Here is a 19,286-nt window from a genome sequence, read left to right as displayed (position 1 = left end):
CCAGGCACCCCTGAGAAAAATCTGCTTCCATCTTCTTTACACCCTCCCATCAGGCATTTATACTCATTGGTAAGATCCCCCTCTACCAAGCCTTCACTTCTCCAGGCCAAACAGTCCCAGCTCTCTCAGCCTCCTCTTAGAGAAAGACGATTAAGAGACTGGAAGATCTGCTACTACAGCTCTAGCCAGGAAGTTAAACTGTCTGCTTTTTGTACCAGCTTTGTAACGTCTATTACACTGTTTAAAAAAAAATAAATAAATAAAAGCGTTGCCCCGTTAACATTTAAGTTTTCTCCTCTTACTTAGTCTAGTCTAGGGGAATGTGTTAAACTAATGAAATAGCCTGTAATTTACCATGATTTTTTACTTATTTGTGAGTAAAAGGAAGGATTTGAAGCTGAGAGAGTCACAAGCAGGTACTTCGTTTGCTTGGAGAGAAGGCATTTTGTAAAGATAGCTGAGCCTGTACTTAAAGACTTCCTGTTTCAGCTTTGACTGCACATTAACAAATAACATGAACAGTGTTCGAATTTTCTATTGCATGGTTGGATTCTCCTTCATAAAATACAGCTACCTCAAGAACACTACTACTACATTTTTCTGTGTTGTAAATGCACGATTTCTTGTTAGCTGAATAATAAAACTTTTGCAATGAAAAAGACATTCTTGTGATGTTCTGATGGAGCTGCACAAAGCAAGACTTTCAATATCTGTAACATCGCACTGTATGTTGGCTTTAAAAAAAAGTTCTGTTGGGAATGTACTGCAGAATTTCTAATTGGCTTGCCTGTAACAAAACAGACTAACTAGATTAAACTGCTAAGTTGATATCAACTATGCAGGATGGTGTAAACTGCAGGTTGCCTAACAATAACATTCAGAACAGCCTGTTCTAAAGCCTTCTTAAAAAAAAGATCTGACATATAATCCACTTAAAGTACAGCAAATTGCTTTAAAAGGTAAAAACAAACAAACAGAGTAATTTTGAGCTTTTAGAGCTCCTTGGTAGCAGATGGATTACAAAATATTAAATATGATGATAGTTAAACATTTTGCTCTAGTGAACTTATGCGATTAGGAAGATGCCTCCTGTATAGCAGGGCTCAAATACTAAAAGCCAGGAAAAAAATCATAAAATATAAGTTTAATTACTAGTTCAAAACATTTCAAAACCAGTCAACACAATACTAAAAAAAGGAAAAACTGAAACACACTAACAAGACTTAATACAGTACTGTAGAATAGCAACACATCTTTCATAAGATTTATAAACAGCAGATTTATAACAGGGTATCACTACTTCAGGAAACATCTAACACCACATTTATGAAAATAAATTTAGAAGTGTATCTTCTTGGAAATAAAATTTTATAATGGTCACTCAGAGCAGAGAAGCTGAAACTTAGGCCTATTTATTGCTATGTTTAACTTAGTAATGTTGATGTCATTGTAAATGACCAATTTGATTACTGACATCTACAGAATGAAATGATATAAAAAACAACCTAAGGTCAGACATCATTTAAAATAAGTTAAAAAAGTACTTTTGAAGTAAGACATGTATACATTTTCATGTAAAGGGCTATGAAACATGAGAACAGTGAACAAGAACTCTGCATGAAATGAGGGAAAGACCCAAAATAAAAAGAAAGCAAAACTTGACAAGCAGCACAAGACAGACATTTGAACAAATGCTGGATTCAAATACAAAACCATTTACCATTGAAGAGCAAGGCTGAAGTCACAAATTAACATTCTTTAAGCCCTATTCCTAGACTAAATAAAGCTCAAAAAGAATACTGCTTGCTTTCATTGTACACATGTAGTTCCAAAGCACGTTGTAATAAGATTTGGTATAAAGTTGTAGAAAGTCAATGTTCTAATTGTTGATTGCTGGTGCATTAAGATCTTAAAAATTCTTTTAACAATTCAATGGTAATAAGCCAGACAGTTAGAGGAAAAAAAATTGTCCAAGCCTAAAAAATGCTGGTTTTCCCAAGGTAAAACACTTGAGTCACCACAGTTGTCAGATATATTCTCTTGCATCAATGTAACAGAAAGTATAGATTATTAAACTACGGTTTCAATGGGACAATCAGTACTGCAACAAATACTATTTAATGACGGTACTTTGATTTTGTCACTTAGTATTTACTCCAAGATGATTGATGCCAAAGAAGTTACTACAGAAAATACACTGTGCCCTTTAATTCAATGTACTACTGCAATCACAGCTAGAGCTGTCTCAAGTTCAAGATCCTATCGGGTATCAGAATTCCTGATCACACCTCAACTGCTCTATTCTGTTCTTAACAATCAGGCCATCAGCTACTATCTCAGGTACCCTCGATTTACAGAAATAGTTACTCAAGAGTACACTTAAATACTGAACTTGAATTCACACATTTAAACACCCTCTCTAGCTCACTGAAATTAGGTCAGAAATCTAGTTGATCTCAGTAGAATCCAAGACTTAACCAATAGTGCTGTTGCAATATTTATGCATTCAATATGCACATCTTAAAAATAAGGTATTAACTGAAATCAATACTGATTTCGCTGTAAAAAGAAAGAGCCAAATGAGCAAACCGTTTCTCATCAACACTGTTTTCCAACCTTGAAGGGAGTACAAGTGATATAAATATATGCATCAAAAATCCAGTTAGAAGTAATTGAAATAACTGGGACTCACTTTTCTTAAACAAAAGAATCCTTAAATTATTAGAAGTAGATACATTTTTATCAAATGAATTATTCAATAGATTAATATTTAGGAAAGCTTACTCTAACAAACAAAAGATGGGGTTACAATATAGTTTATACAACCCCTCATTTTAACTATCATCAATCCTAACAGAGCCCAATTCCTAGCAAAGCAATATATATTTTCTAGCCATTGTGTTCTCATCTTTTTACAAAAAAAAAAATCTTAGGACTAAAAGAGAAGCCATATTATGGGTAACAGAAATTGTCTCATGAGCTTCATGTTTAATTAGTTTCAGAAATGCTTAAGGTTCACTTGAATAGGTTTATAAACAATCATGAGAGATCTTTATCAGCCAACATTAATCAGTTCATAGCAGTACCTGTACATTGATAGGAAGCTACTGCTAAGTGCAACACCTCAAGAAACCCAGGTTTAACTCAGTGATCCCATGTACCCTAAATCCAAAGTTTAGGCAATACATAGTTCTAAAAACCTGCTTTTTTTTTTTTTTTTTTTTTTTTTTTTTTTAAGTGTCTCTGAACAAATTAAAAAGGAGCTTGGTTTTGTTCTTTTCAGCTGACTGAACATATCTTATACAGTTAAAATATCTTATAAATACAGTTAAACTGTATAAGCATAAAAATCAAAAAACATATTCGCTTCATAGGGAGATAAAAAGACAGCATTGCAATTATTCAAGTGAACCTTGCACTTAGAAATCCTAAACAGCAATTTCCAGATACCTTGAGACACTGCAGGAGATCGGTTTACTAATCTTAGAAAAGATATAGCAGGACAAAGTTGTGTGATTTCCTGTTCTTAGAACCACTGTTGTTCTTATTCCTGAGTTTTTAACCCATTATGAGAGGAGCTTCATTTATTGAAAGAAACATACAGCAAATTAGGAAATAGACTATAGCGTATGTGGCAATTTAAGTTAAAATACGCGGTTTGCCAAGAGTACCTCTGAAGGGAAACATGCATGAATAGCCCGTTCTGATTTCTGCCTGTCTGCATATTGCAAAGTTTGGTTGCTGCTTTTAAGAAAGCTATAAACTGGGAAGCTATTATCCCAGGAATTACATCCAAATTAGACAAAGGAAGTGGGAATTAGAAGTATTTGCAGCAATCTCCTGCTAATTCCTGAAGGCATAGGAGTTTGGCAAACAAGCATTTGCTGAAATCCCCCACTAATATGCACACTAATGAATGTCACATCCACCTGGAATGCCAGAGCTCACAGCAGTCACACATCTGGCAGATACAACATTTTAATTACCCCAAAGCACTAGCTGAGTATTTGAAAAACACAAAGCACCACTTCCATTCAGACCAATGCTAGCTCAAAAGTTGCAGTATCTTTTTCCTGTCATGTAAAAAGTAAATCACAAAGTATCCATTCAACACCCAGAAATAGTTAGGAAGGCAGTTCAAGGAACTCCGTAGGCATGCTGGAATCTGCACTCCATATGTTCTGGGAAACTCACACTTAGCAGGACACTCACTCTGGAAGTCACAAACACAGTTTACTGCGTAGGCATCTCTAAATCTCCACTTAAAGAACTTGATTATCAGTGTGCGCTATGGTAGATACTGTGTTAACAGTGTCTCTGCTGACTCAGCTGTTTCAAGTGATTAGCAACCAGTAGCTGGGAATCAGAAGTGGAAAGTCTCCAGTCTGATTTCAGCAAAATATAGATGCTGCTTATGTCGCTTTGATCTGAGTTATACCTGCTCGTATATTTTGAAACCTAGAATTATTTAATCTTACATTCTTTTAATCTCATCTGAGAAAGTCTATGGAAAGGAGACAAGAAGAGAAGAAACATGTTCCTTGTTCATTCTGCTTCTCTCCACAGTACAGAACACAAGATCATAAAAATTCTAGCGATGTCTGTGGGAATTTAAGTGACCTTAATAGAGCCAGGATTTCATACTTTTTTTCCCCAAGACTGCCACCTTAAATATGCAAACAGTTCCTTTGCTAGCACAACTTCTGTATTTATTCAGCATGTATCCTTTATAAAAGGAGGAGACTGGCCATTTACTTTCATACTCTGATGAAGCTCATTGTATAGTGGTTAAAAATTCAAGAAAACTTGAGGAAAGGTGATAAATTCCAAAAGGAAGTCCAACCCAGTATTTTAAACATGTGTGTCCTGTGTCCCATACGGTTTAGTTATACCCTAGTGTTTTAAACAAAATAACAACTTCCTTACAAACAGAGGAATTGATCAGTATGTCATGTTTAAGCTGGCTTTCCTTTTTTCTTGGGGGGACCTTTGTAACCTTTGGCCTTTCTCCGCAAGTTTCTCCGATCTACAATGGGTACCTCAATTTCTGCTTCCTCAGAGCTGCTGTCAGCAGCCCGCTCTGCTGCTGTCTGCGTGTACTGATCCATCTGCTCAGCAGACTCTTCCGACTGCTCTTCTGACTGGTTCTTCTGGCCTTCCTGTCCAGAAGGCTGCTGAAAAGAAACACCCTCAAGTTCTACCACTATCAAAGAACTCTGACCCAAGGCAACAGGGGCCTCCTGTGAGTTGTGTCCTGCTTCCTCATTTTGTTCTTCCACTGAGGAAGTTGTTTTGGGTGACACGTTTTCAGAAACTGATTCCTCTGCTGCTTCAGTCACCACAGAGTTTGGCAGGCCATTGTCTGAGGGTTCATCCCTTGAAGCCGAAGCAGCTGCAGCTGCATTTTCTTCCTTTGATGATTTCCTCCTTTCAGCTTCTTGCTGCTCTTCTTCAGCGCCCTCCTTCTCTACAGATGGACTTTCTTCAGTCAGCACCCCTGAATCATTTTCATTTAAAGCCTGGGGGGGAGGAGAAGAGACAAAGGGACAATCAAAGATACTGAACACTACTGAACATCCTACCTAGCAACCTCAGAGGAAATTTTGGCATTCAACTGTTGCCAGTATTACATGCATGGTCAGTAAACGAGTCCTCTCCTCCTCTTGACCTAGGACATATTTGTAGACTGCATTTGATATTCAGAGATGGTCTTCTATTCCCAAACTTGTAATTTGGGCTTAGACACAACACGAACATTGTGAAACTAATCCACAGGGAAAAAATATCTCTCTCTCTCTTTCTCTCTCTCTCTCTCTCTCTCCATATATATATATATATATATAGATATATATTTTATTTTGGACCATTATCATCATTTTGCTAGCATAAAGTCACATAACAACCTGATTTTACACCATAAACAAACTAATACGAACTGTGTTCTTGAAGGGTATTCTATCAAGAATTGCTTGTACACTTCATCACGGAAGACTACCACACAAACCAAGGTTGTTGCTTTTCACACATATCCAAGTAATGTAGGGGGAAATAACTACTTCAACACTGCCAAGGTAAACTGGAGTATCTTTCTCTTAGGTACCATCTGCATGCACTCTCTGCTTCTGCACATTAAAATAAACTTTAATACAGTCTGTTTATGAATTCATTTAATTTGTCCTGATAATTTTTTCTTCCAAAAAAATTCATATAGCAATGACGGGGAGAGGTGTTTCCTATCCATTACTTAAAAGAAAGAAAAAAAAACAATAAAATGCATATACACTGAAGAGAAGGACTTAGTTCTGCTGCACTTCTCTCACCTTATCTGATACAGTATCTTCTGAAGGTTTTGTTGGAGGTTCAAGGATTAATGGAACGAACAGTGTTAAGGGTTCTTCTCCTCGACTCTCAGACTGCAATTTTGATTCACCACCCAAAACTTCATTTACTGTCTCCTCTTCAGCCATATATGAGGTCTTACCAGTTTCTTCTGTTATCTCACCATTAAGAGGTTCTGGTGGAATTTCCTTGTAAATAAATAAATAAATCACATTTTTAAGTCAAGGTTGTGCCCAGTCATTGCTCCTAGACATCAGCTCACACATTTGTGATCTAAATTTGCAGTTTCATGTGAAAAGCAGCTAGCTCAGGTACCTAGAAAATTATACTAAGAAGGCAGAGCTCAAGGTAGAAGCTACTGCTTTGTGTTATCAGCTGCACTATACTTCTGATTACACTGTTAGCAGCAGTGTTAAGTACTTTTTACACATCTCACAAATAGGCAAGCTGTAGTCATTCCTTCAAATTGTAGGTTAATGAACCAAACACAGTGTAAGGTCTACTTGCTCACAGATCCACAGGAACATAAGGCTCTGAAGGTATTGCTGGACACAGTGGGTATGCCAAGACTAAATTCACCTAGTAACAAGTCTTGTGAAAAAAAATTCAAATTTAAATATAAAAGTGTAAGCTGCGGAGGACAGGTGGGCAGGAAGAAAAATACTCAGCAGTCACTGAAGTATGCTAGGTATTAGCTCCTTCAACTAAGGCTTTTTTTTTTCCCTAAGAGATACTAGATCAGTTCTTGACCCTATTACAGCACTCCATAACATGTGAGTAGGACAAATCAATTATAAAAGCTATCTCAATAGACAAGCTAGAAATTCACTTTACTACGTACGTCACCAGTGTTTCACTTCACAGTAAACTCTAACAGACCAAAGTAAGCTTAAGGCATATTCCCCTGACACTGATTCTGTACAGCTTTAGCTTTTAACATGGAGTTCTTAACAACGCATTGGTATGGCAATCTAAGAGTCAATAAACACATGGATCGAGGCAGCTAAGGACCACATTTAAACACAGCTATTTTTCAATATGAAACTACAGTTTATCTACCGTCACTATCACTTGCATCTCTTTTGGACTGAGTCTTGTCAATCAAAACCCAACTCACCTCTTTCTCATTCAGTTTCTCAGGTGGTGATGCATGCAGCTCTGCTTCCAGTACAGACTGGTCCTCATTTTCAACAATCATTTCCTCATCGTTCTCAACAGCGTTCTCCTCAGGTTCTTCTGCTAAGTCTTCTGAGCTTTCAGATGTGTGGGCAAGCAGTTCCAGCCTGCAGCAGGTATTAAGATATCTCCTTTAAATTGTTTAAATAATACATAACTTTGGTAATTTCAGCAGGGAAATCATTCTCACGACCAATTTTAAGTTGGCAACACTTGCCATAGGAAATATGAATCCAGAAACAAACGCATCTAAGAATGGCTAGCTCCTAATGAGAAGAAAGATATTAACTAGACAAAATTGCTGTGGCAATTATAAAATGGAGACACCTATCTCACCTCCATTATGTGTAAGCTTATCTAAGTAAGTTTGTTATTTGAAAGTTTTAAAATAGCAATCCATTACATATTTAAAAGCTACGAAGGGGTGAGAGAGGAAGCAGCTTCACCCCACTTCACTGCAGAAACAGTTAAAAAATTATGCAGCTTCATAAGCAAATATGTTTATATAACCATTGAACATGCATGACTTAAGACAACCACGACTGAATAACAATTCAAGCTGATAAACACATCCTGGCTCAAGATAAAACCAGCTAGAGATTAAGCCAGCAAACAGCCAAAGACGAAGCTTTGATGCACCTGACACGTAGTGACACCATCTCAAACGCTCAATTCTCATTTTTGAAATGATAACTCTTAGGTGCACTGAAGTAGCATACGCAAATCAAGTACGCAGATTTGCACAAGGCTGCTTCACAGTTTCATAATAAGCACAGTATTAGAGGGTCTCATGCCAAATGGCAGTCTGAGATGGAGGCACCACACAGGAGAACAGCTCCAGGTAGGGGTCAAATCCCTGAGAGAAGACTCTGCTCTGTTTGCTAAAGCACACAGAAGGGCAGAGCAAAATGCCATCCTGCCCCTACTGCTATCAGGATTTGCTTGAGCCCTGTTTACAAGTAGCACATTACACATCTCATTCAGAGGAGCAGCAGCCTCTTGTTTTACTTCACCTTGCAAAGCCCAAAATACTGGCTTTCAATAACAGGCCAGTCCTCTCTCATACCCAACTAGCCAATTATTAGTAGTCACAGGACAGAACTTCAACATGTGTCAAAGTCAGCCCCTGCCATGTGACCTGTTCCAAACCAGCTAGGAGCAGCACTGTGCCTCTACAGTTTTACAGAGCAAGTAGCAGGCAAAAGTTAGGCTGCAGCTAGCTGAAGAAACATGGGAAGCCACCTAGCTTGGCAGCCAGCTGAAATCAGTTTCTTGAAAAAGTGGGTCAAATTTCTCTCTGGAGAGCAAATCATGAAAACAGATGTCTGATGGCTAAGCTTTTGCACAAACTGCATTCCAGGTGTTACAAGCAGAGGAGCAGTGTCCAATACAAGAATGCTGCAACGGAATATCCAACCTTACTTGAAAAACTGGTTTGGGGTTTTTTTTTTTTTTGGTTTCTTTGTTTTGTTAAGAAACCTAGCGGAACAAACCTAGTGGAACAAAAGTTTGAGAGATTTTTCCAGAAAATAAGCAGATTCTCTTCAGTTTAAAAAAAGGCAGATTTTCAGGGGTGGTGGAAGGGAAGAGGACGTGCATACATAGGAAGGGGAGGAAGGGGCTTTTTAAAAAAAAAACAAAAAAAACAAAAAAAAAAAACATAGCTTTGCTTTCTGGATGGAAAAAAAATAACTAAGAATATAAACCTTTTTTTTCTAGGAAGCGTAAGTCTGGATATGACAGTTCTAAATTAGGATTTATGTAAACAAAGGGCTTTTCTTTGAAGACAGATGGCTCCCTGAAACTATCTGGTTATTAAGTGGCAAGCAGTAACCAACTCCCAAACTAAACAGTCAGATTTTATTTAACTTTAAAACGCTACCATAAGAAGAGGTCAGGAAGGGACTTCTCTCCAAAGACTGCACATTGGCACTGTGGGTAGATGTCCAGCTATATCATTAAAAGGAATCATGCTGTGTGAATGTAGATGTTTTTTACCTTAATACAGACTTGTTTATAACAGAATACACTCCTCTTGTAAATACACCCTCAGTCCTCACTGTTTTCTTACTGTTCTTTCCAAGATTTGTTGAGCTTTCAGAAACACCAGACATTTTGATACAATCACTCTTCAGGTGACATTTTAATTTCCTTTTTCACACCAGGCTTTATTTTCAAGCAAGTAAGCAAAGCAGGAAAAAGGGAGAGGAAATGTCAAGTACCACACTGGTGGAGGCCCCGTAGTTTGTGAATGCCTAAGCAACAAGATAATAATATCAACATAATACAGGCTCCTTTACCTGCTTTCTGCCATGTGAAGAGCATTTTCCTCATCTCCTTTGGAAATTTCAGGTTCAGATTCCTGGGTATTTTTTCCTATCCTGGGGCGTTTTAAATGACTGCTCCGCGTCCGAATGGAAACAGGTGTTACAGTAGGCTCTTAGAAGAAGAAAAAATGTATAAATAAATACAAGTGAAAAAAAGCAGTCCAGGGAATACTGTACATAAAGAATTTTTCCTCTAATTGTTTCATTAAAGCAAGTTAGCGTAAGAAAAAAGTGAAACAGCATTTTACTGTGGTACTTATTTCCTGAACACACATAAGCTGTCTTGTTACTAAGACATGTAACAATTAATTTTATGGAGTTGGACCCTAGCACCTTAGAGCAAGGTATGTTTTTACCCACTTTGCACATGAGTACGCTAAGCTACAAAGAGCCAGACAATCTAGTAATCCATAATAATCACAATACTGATAGTCAGTGTTATTTTTACCTTCAGACGTGCTTGCATGGACATCTAATGATTCTTTGCCTTTTTGAGATTCAGTCTAAAGTGAAAGAAAGATCAATGTTATTTTAAATATCTGCATCTCCCCATCTCTGGCTGCACTCTCTTGAAGCATTATTTTATAGTAGTGATACTACAGAAGAATGGCTACAGCCATTCTTACAATTTTTTTTTTATATTTTATAGAATGTATGGAATAAAAGTATATTATACAATTATTATATATAAATAGAGTACATATATGCATACACACACATGTGTGTGTGTACATGCATCTCACGTCTCAGACCAGACGAAGTTTTTGATGACCTGGTCATTAGTTGAAGCATTAATAGTTTTTCTGCTCTTTATTCTGATCCCAACACAGGGGAACCCACTGTGTGGGTCCCACGCAGCGGGAAACTTAACACCCACCCAGAGATAACAGAGACTCAAGCCAACTAAATTGAGATGCACAATGAACTTTTCTCCTACTTTGATACGTTTCATAAACGATATTTTATGCTTGTTTGAGATCTGTTTCCATTTATGTTCTTAAACTGTCTTGGGTTATGTAGAGAGCTTGTACTTTCCATACCTTTTCACTTTGTGGGGCAGCCAATTTGACAAAACCTATAACTTTCACCAGAAAGGGATGCACTTTTTTTTTAATTGGGTCACCGAAACCATCCACAGAATCAATCTGCTACAATCATTCATTTTTGAACTTCAGAATTGTATTCTTTTGTAAAAGTTAAAGATACTTAATGAATATAAAATAAAGAACAGGCAACTAAAGATGACGGAATAGGATGAGATACATTACATGATTATAGAAAAAAATATAAAAAGCTTGAGAGCTTTTAAGAGATGGAAAACGTTCTGTGTACCTACACTTAGCTGTGTTTCTGGTTCTGTGTTCTGTTCATTGGCTTCAGACCCCACTACTGATTGCAGAAAATACTCCTCTGTCTGAAAACTCCTGTTTTCTTTCCGAGAGGCCTCTTCTGTTAACAGCAGTTAAAAGGGGCAGCAGGAAAAAGAAAGATTACAGTATTTTTATTTAACAATTAGCCATTCTGAACATGATCTCACAGATCTCAGGACAACTAAAATTTCTCCAGCTTCCAAGGACAACATTCAAGGGAATCCATATAGAACAAGCACCCTACAGTACAACTCTTACAGTGTCATAAAATAACAAAATAAAGCATCATACCTGTAATTTTGAGCTTTTCCCTTTGCAATACAGTGGTAATAGGTGTCCTCTGGAACCAGTGTCCTGCTCCCTCCACTTCCCATAAAAGGTCATGATCCCCAGGGTACTTCTCGAAGTAGCGCTTACAAACTGAACAAATGCAATTTAAGAGAAAAAACCTGCTATGTATGCTATATACTCAGGTGTACTTCCATTTTTAAAAAATTACCTGAAATAAATTTATTCATCATCTTCCATTAAACACATAAGCCACCAGAAAAGAATCATTCAACAAGTAGTTTAATCTGAATAACCATAACATTGCTATATCCCAGTCTCCTTTTCTCAGTAAATCCCTCCTTCAGRTTTAAACACTTTCTACTAGTACATTGAACTGCAAACAATGGCTGCCACTTCTCTTTTTTTTCTTCTCTGAACATCCATGTTGCAGTTTTACAGTTTCACTGGTTCCTGTCTTTGCCAATCACAAAACCAAATTGGGACAGAAAGGTGCTTAGGTAGAAAAATGTAGTCAAGTGATTTTGCAAACAAGTGTTTTTATAGGCCCTTGCTAAAAGTATTCTTTTGAATGCAATCATGTTGCCACTGTGTGGTTTACCAGCATCATCCACGTATCATTCACTTTTGGAATATTTTTTTTCTCTGCTATCCCTTCACCTTTTTGCTCCCACTGCACACAGCAAACACGCATTTGGAGAAGCGTGTTATGAAACTGTTTGATAGGGGGTCCTAGGAAAACAGCCGTTTTTCAAATGGTGCTCTGCTGATGCATAACCTCTGTGGACAAGATCTTGACATATCACTCCTTGGCCAGGGAAATGAATTAGTCATTAAATTGTGCTTGAGACAGTTGGCCAAACAAGGTCTACACAGATCCAACAGAGTAGGGTATTTATAACAGCAGAAAGTTTTCAGTGGCTTAGCAAAGAGGCATGATGAAAAGCTGAATAGAGAGAAGCCTGGCAGACACACTGAGAGCAGGACAAGACAAAGAAAGCCTTGAGAAATTGGGCAAATGAAGTTCCGCTTGCTTGAACATACACAATCTCAAGCAACATCATTTCCAGAATCAAATCTCACACACAGAGGATTACAATTTTATAAAGAAATATTTTCACCATCTAACCCAAATGAGGTTTTTTAATCTTAATGGAAGAGTAGGACATTTAAAAGACCCTCACTATTAGGGTGGTTGAATGCTGGAACAGGTTGCCCTGCACAACATGCTTGAATGTGGGGGTTCAAACAGATTACCAGTAGAGTAACCTCCACTAACCAACCTCAACTAACCTATGACTCTATAATACAGCCACAAACACAGAGCGCTATCGCGGAGCTGGAATAAAACAAAAACTATCAGAATAACAAATCAAACAGCTTGCCTGTATACATGAAGGACGACAGTGGATATCGTAAGCCAAGTGTGTCTTCAGTAAAGGAATCCACAAAGTCTTCCAACATCATTAGCCCAAAGTCTTTCCCACGATGTTTCTTTCTTACAAACATCGTGTCTAACACTGGAAGCTGGTAACTCTGAGTTAGGTAAGAGCTACAAACACTTCCTAAAATAACAGGAGGCGGAAAACATCAGTCAATATTTCAGCACTGACATGCTGCAGCATGGATTTTAGCATTTTCAATTAAAGACAGGCTGTAATTGCCATAAGCCATTCACTGGTTCTCTGGACAAGCATTACAAAGGTGCTAAGATACTTCATAGATTAAAATACTGGAAAAAGTTGTTGAAAGAAAGAAGAGCAGTAGAGAGATAAGAGAAAGGCTCACTTAAAAAAAAAAAAAAATCTCACTGCACAGTTCCTTAGGAAATCAGACTCAAAATGAAGCTGAAAGGGGAAGGAAGGAAAATGAGCCAAAAAAATAATGAATTGCACTTTTCTATTGGTTACATAACTCTTCAGGACAAACATGAAAACTGCAATTCAGCTCTTTTTAAGGATTGAAACAATTTCAGCTTTTGAAATGAAATGACACATCAAAAACCCAAGAAGCTTTACATTGAATTTTTCCCATAAATAGCACGTATTATCCATAGTTAAAATGAAGACGAAACAGATTGTGATAAAACAGGTACTTCAGTACCAGCGGGTAGCTGTCGACTCAGTGATGCCAGTGATGTCATTTAATGGTATTAGAACAGCGCTTCAACTATCCAATCCACTTTTGAGATTTCAATCATTTTCATATTTCAACACATTTTGCCAGTCAGTGTGAATCATGCCAGTAAAAGGTCCTTTCCTCTAATAAAGCTTGAGAGAAACATATAATCTTCTATAGAATTTAGTTTGTAATAAAGGTAAAAATACCTTTTCAGACCAGTGAACATACTTACCTTCATTTTCAAGAAAGGGAAATTAAGTAGAAAGGTTACATTACTCAGACACCTTTTGGGATATTTGTCAGGCTCCAACACTTTTCTAACCATCTGTATCCAGAGCTCTCTTTCTCCACATAATGCACTCATATGGAGAATACAATATGCAACCAAATACGAGCGAAATACTGATAATACCTAGTAGGACAAACCTTGAGTGTTTGCTCACTCAGGATAAAATAGGCAGAACAGCATGAAAAAAATGTAACAAATGAGCATCTTGGTACAACATATGGTAAAACTTCACTGCCACATAAGCAACTGCCCCCATTTCACACTAAAAATAAAATCACTTTTCTAATTTGTAACTTTGTAAGCCCCAGAACTTAAAGCACTGCAGTGCAAGTACCACTTTGTGACTACCACACTAAAGCAATTCTGACATCAGGAAAAAAAAAAAAACAAAAAATTAGAACATGTATATGAAATACTTTATTTCTAACAAATAGAGCTCTGACAAGCAGTACAAAAACATGCCATTACCAGACTGCTTTTCTATGTTGATTATCAGACCAGAACAGGTCAATTACACAGACAGTTTACTATTGTATTTTAAGAGCTTGCAAAGGTATATATTTACGCTAAAGATGGAGGATGCCTTCAGTGAGTCTCCAGTACTATAATTAACCCAGAATTTATTAACTCCTTCTAGAGGTAAAATAACAATGCCAGTGTTCCTCCTTGATCCAGAACTATGAAGTGCCATCAATGTACTAAATAGCTTATTAATAAATACAAATTTGATTCAACAAAAATTGAAAAATCACAGTAAAGTCCAAAATAACTAAAAGGGAATTAAAATGTTTTAGGAAAACAGGAAAACTGGAAAATTCGTAAGATTAATGGCATAAAAATTTTAGCTAAACTCTAAATCCTGAGGGAGTGCATTGCACGGAAGGAAAGGGAATCTCCTTTTTGTCAATACTAAGCATAGCTGAGTCTTGTGCCCATGACTGAGGTTTTCCTGCTGTAAAATATTTAAGATAATGATATCTGATTCTAAAAATGYTCATCTGATTTCAGATAAGCAGGAGCTCCACTTTCTGCATCTAGTCAGAACTCAAGCAGACAAAATACAGGATTACTCTAACTTCCACACTCTTTCTACTCCCCAGTGAATTTCAGACTCGATGATAACAACCTTGTCCAATACATGTAGGGAAAAAAAAAAAAAAAAAAAAAAAAAAAAANAAAAAAGAAATCAAACAAACTTAGAATACCCTTGTGCTTTCACATTACCAGTATGTCATCACACAGCACAAGTGCACAGGTTCAAAATTAAAAAGGAAAGAGCATTAGATAAATTTTCTAACCTTCAATTAATGTAAACACATAGACAGTGGAAGCCAGAGAAGCAGCAAAAGCACTTGATACGGATACCAGAACTCAGCACAGAGCGCAGCTCTGTTCTCATATTGGCATACTTCATTAGCTTCAAAGGAAGGTAAGATTTGCTTGTAAACTAATTTTAAACTATACTACTACCCCTTAAAAACAAACAAACATATGCCAATTCAACACTAAACAACTGTCCTATGGAAGAGAAGATTTCAAGCTCTTCTCATTTTTATGGGTTCAGGTATCTTAGTACTCTACAAAATAGATTCAAGAAGTACCTTCTTAGATTCCTAAATCACACAAGCATTTAAGCTACTTCTGGAAATTTTAATTTATGCAGTTTGACCTTTTACAAATTCAAGAAAACACTACCTCGCTAGGCCTGCACAGCTTGTAAGGTCTAAACACAGTATTTTTCAAATATATTCCACCATTTCACCTCTTCCCCCACCTCTAGTAAAAAACAACCCCCACAACACAAGTTTTTTACCTGTAGGTTTAACAGAATAGAACCCAATAGCCTCTCCTTTTTTCCATATGATCTTAGCATAGTCATTGCTACCATGACAGAGAAATGGGATCTCATTTTTTTCTATTTCTTGTTTCCGATAGATAATTCGATTCAGAACATAGAGAACCACCCTCTCTCCAACAGACTTCACCTAAGGAAACACAGAACATTTTAGAAGAGTGGTTAGTTTAGCTGATACTCACATATCAGGGACCTTATTTTTCATAAGTGCCAGCTAACAGAACTGCAATTTCAACAGAAGCTGCAAATGCTCAAGCAGGACAAAGCTCTGCATTTGAGGGACACGAGATGCTCTAAAGCCATAGCAATAGGTTAGGTGTAAGGCACTACCATAGAGTATTTCATAACCAGCATCAGTCCTAACCCAAAAGGTAAAAGCCTGGGGTTGGGAGGAGAATGTTTTGATTTAACTTAGAACTATTTTTGGACTTGAGAAATATTCATCACATCAAATAGCAGTATGCCACTATTTAGACTTCTCAGGCCAGCAGGTAACTGGAGTCCTACAAAGAAGTCATGATGAACCTCACTGGGCTGCAGGACTTGGCACACTCCAACTGCTGATAAGAGTGGCAGACAACAGGACATGATGCTGTGGAAGAAACAGTTACAACAGCTTCTGTGGTATTAAACAAAGAATTCAATATCCTTTTCTCCTTCCCACAGTGCTGCTTTTACACATGAAATTGAAGGTCACTACTACTATCCTACCCATAATGGAGGAGCTACGCTTCTCTCCCCATGTCAGAGATTCCAGCTAACCTACTTGTAAGAGATTCAGCTTTCCTGAGGTACTCACCTGCTACCATCATGAAGCACACAGAAACCACAAGGCTGTATGCTGTATTCTTTAAAGTAAATTAAAAAGAAAAAAACAAAAACAAACAAACAAAAAAAAAAAAAAACCACACACACACCCCAAACACCCCACCAAGACAAGTACCCAAATTCCATGAGCAGATACAAACAGTGCTGGAAAGAAAAACNCAAACAGTGCTGGAAAGAAAAACATGTTTACGATTTTGGAAAAACAAAAAGCTGAACTACATAGGCATCAGTAAGGGTAACAAAGCCTCATGAAAAAAAAAAAAAAAAAAAAAAAAACAAACAAAGCAAAAAAAAAAAAAACCACACACACACCCCAAACACCCCACCAAGACAAGTACCCAAATTCCATGAGCAGATACAAACAGTGCTGGAAAGAAAAACATGTTTACGATTTTGGAAAAACAAAAAGCTGAACTACATAGGCATCAGTAAGGGTAACAAAGCCTCATGAAACAAGAAAAGCAAACACCAGGCAACTTATATGTTCCCAAACCCCCTATATCAGCACTGGAGGCCAACAACTCCAGCTCTCTTCTATCAAAAGAGTTTCTTTTCAGTATTTCTAGCTTACTAATCACCTGATAAGACTGACAGGTATTCCTACAACACAATGCACCTCTCTCCCAAGATGTTTCAATACAACTAGATATATTATATCCTAAAGAGTGATGAAAACCCATCATTAATAGCAAAATAGTTTGCATATAAAGTGACTGCAGAAGAAGCACTCTCTCTAGACAGTATCTTCACAACCAAATTCCCTTCCCCGAGTACCAATTCCACTATTTTTATTGATCTTGCTGTTATGTGAGATGGCTAACTCATTTCCAAATCAAAACAAAACACATTACATCTCATACACCAGCTATTTGCCATTATCTTGAAGTATAAGAACAAATGCTAGGTGAATATTAGAGCTCTTTACCTGCTGAAGCCCCTCTCTAGAAGGTACAGATGTTTTCACAATGTCATCAATTGACCACCACTGGTCAGCAAGATACAGGGCTACAGCTTGAAAGAAACAAGTAGAAATTAAAAGTTAGTGATTGTCACTATTCCAAAAGAAACATGTTCGTTAAAGTCACTAAACAGTTAGGAATATCACTGTAGCAACCAAGTCAAGCATCTTCTAATCAGCACTATATTAATGCAGTTCTTACTATCTTAGCACAACATATGTGGTGTATAGTACATACTGGGGGGAGGGGGGGGGAGATCTACACCACATAGGTAACACTCTGGTCCAACACCTGTTTGAAAGTTGAGAATAAGAGAAACTAGATGCAGGTTTTGTGCAACATGACAAAAAGTGTTTTTCACCCATAACCACTATCCCTTTTTGTTGTGCTCCAGTGCCTCTTTCCAGTAAAAACTGGCCCTGTCAAGAGTCATGCATAGGTGTACGTATGTACACACACACACACACACACGTATTTTAGTTTTGGATTGACAGTGGATATTGACATTGAAACTGTGCAAGTCTGAGTAAGATGGATTTAAAATGGCTGATGGCCATATGATTAGGAATCAGGAAAGAGTTTGAGTCATTTGTGTTTATGGCAAACTCAGAACTCATATATATGAGGTTGTATGGGAAGAGAAGGAAACAAGCCATAGCTCTGAGCTTGTTAGGGAGGACTGGAAGGGAAAGCAAACAGAAAAAAAAAAAAAAAAAAAAAAAAAAAAAGAAAACTCCAAAAATAAGATATTACCTGGTCAGAGTTATGTAAGGACTTGCAGGCAAGGACAAATTTAAACTTGATACTGATTGATCACTGCTAATAAAGAGCATCCAAATTAATGGCCAACAGTATGGATTCTATGAAAGCTCAGTAAACTCATTCTGGAGACATGAGGTACATCAAGCAACCAAGAGACACATGTTGTACTTAGTTAACTAAGTGCATTGAATCAGACAAGCACTCTTTTATGCTGCCAGTAATCTTCTGAACGTAACGTGTCCAGGTCAACTCTGATTAGTGTGCAAAGTTCTATTACTTGTGTATATGAATCCACAGCAAAAAGTAGTATGGGAACATGACAAGAGTGAACAACAAATGGAAAGGTGGCAAAGTTATGAGAAACACTAGCATGGAATGTGCAAGGGCCTGGTTACATGTACTTGTCATAGAAAAAGAAAGAGCAACACAGAGATTAGAATCTTAAAATGAAACCTGTGAGCGAGTCCTCTGGTGCAAACAAAGCAAGAACTTTGTGTGTCTGCTCTCCACCATAAAGAGGAACGAAGCCCACAGTTGACAAGCTAATAGGAATCTGAAACAAGAGCGTACAATACTTCAATAGACTCTTGCTAATACAACATTAGTAAAATATACAGAGAACATTCAGCAGGATAAGCAAGATGAGTTTTGAAAACTGAGTGCTTAACAGTTAGCTGTAGAAGACCAGTATCAGATCCTGGTCCTTACTGACTTCTTCGTAACACAGTCTGTCTTTATGAAGGGAGGAAAAAAAAACAAACAAACAAACAAAAAAACTAAAGAGCTCCAACTCTCAAGCATTGGCAGATTTAGCTGCAGCAATTTATGCGGTCAGCAGCATGTGCTAATGCGCACAACTAAAGTGAGGTGTGTGAAGAGCAAGCATATGTTCACTTCAACTGCCATAGCTACACAAGCTGTCAAACTCAACAGGAGAATGAAGCAGGCAGGCAGCAGGTACAGGAATACCAA

The 19,286-nt window shown here is 37.4% G+C and overlaps 1 protein-coding gene across 3 annotated transcripts in view; it reads right to left on the bottom strand.

Moving 5' to 3' along the window:
- Positions 1–1,129: 1,129 nt before the first annotated feature.
- The window catches only part of FAM169A (family with sequence similarity 169 member A), a 34,775-nt gene continuing 16,618 nt past the window's right edge, over positions 1,130–19,286 (bottom strand). For all 3 annotated transcript variants that reach the window (XM_085322071.1, XM_085322070.1, XM_085322069.1), the window contains 11 exons: positions 18,768–18,867; positions 17,519–17,604; positions 15,724–15,895; positions 12,886–13,065; positions 11,504–11,632; positions 11,179–11,291; positions 10,291–10,345; positions 9,816–9,954; positions 7,457–7,622; positions 6,321–6,527; positions 1,130–5,519 (listed from right to left, as the gene is read on the bottom strand). In XM_085322071.1, coding sequence (XP_085178197.1) covers positions 4,956–5,519; positions 6,321–6,527; positions 7,457–7,622; positions 9,816–9,954; positions 10,291–10,345; positions 11,179–11,291; positions 11,504–11,632; positions 12,886–13,065; positions 15,724–15,895; positions 17,519–17,604; positions 18,768–18,867 — 1,911 coding nt within the window. In that variant the 3' untranslated portion in view covers positions 1,130–4,955. The remainder of the gene's footprint in view (positions 5,520–6,320; positions 6,528–7,456; positions 7,623–9,815; positions 9,955–10,290; positions 10,346–11,178; positions 11,292–11,503; positions 11,633–12,885; positions 13,066–15,723; positions 15,896–17,518; positions 17,605–18,767; positions 18,868–19,286) is intronic.

Source organism: Rhea americana, unplaced genomic scaffold, assembly GCF_003343005.1.
Source record: "Rhea americana isolate MKP2758 unplaced genomic scaffold, rheAme1 scaffold_74, whole genome shotgun sequence".
NCBI lineage: Eukaryota > Metazoa > Chordata > Aves > Rheiformes > Rheidae > Rhea > Rhea americana.
The sequence above is the reverse complement of the archived record's forward strand: the minus strand, read 5'-3'. Positions and strand labels throughout refer to the sequence as shown.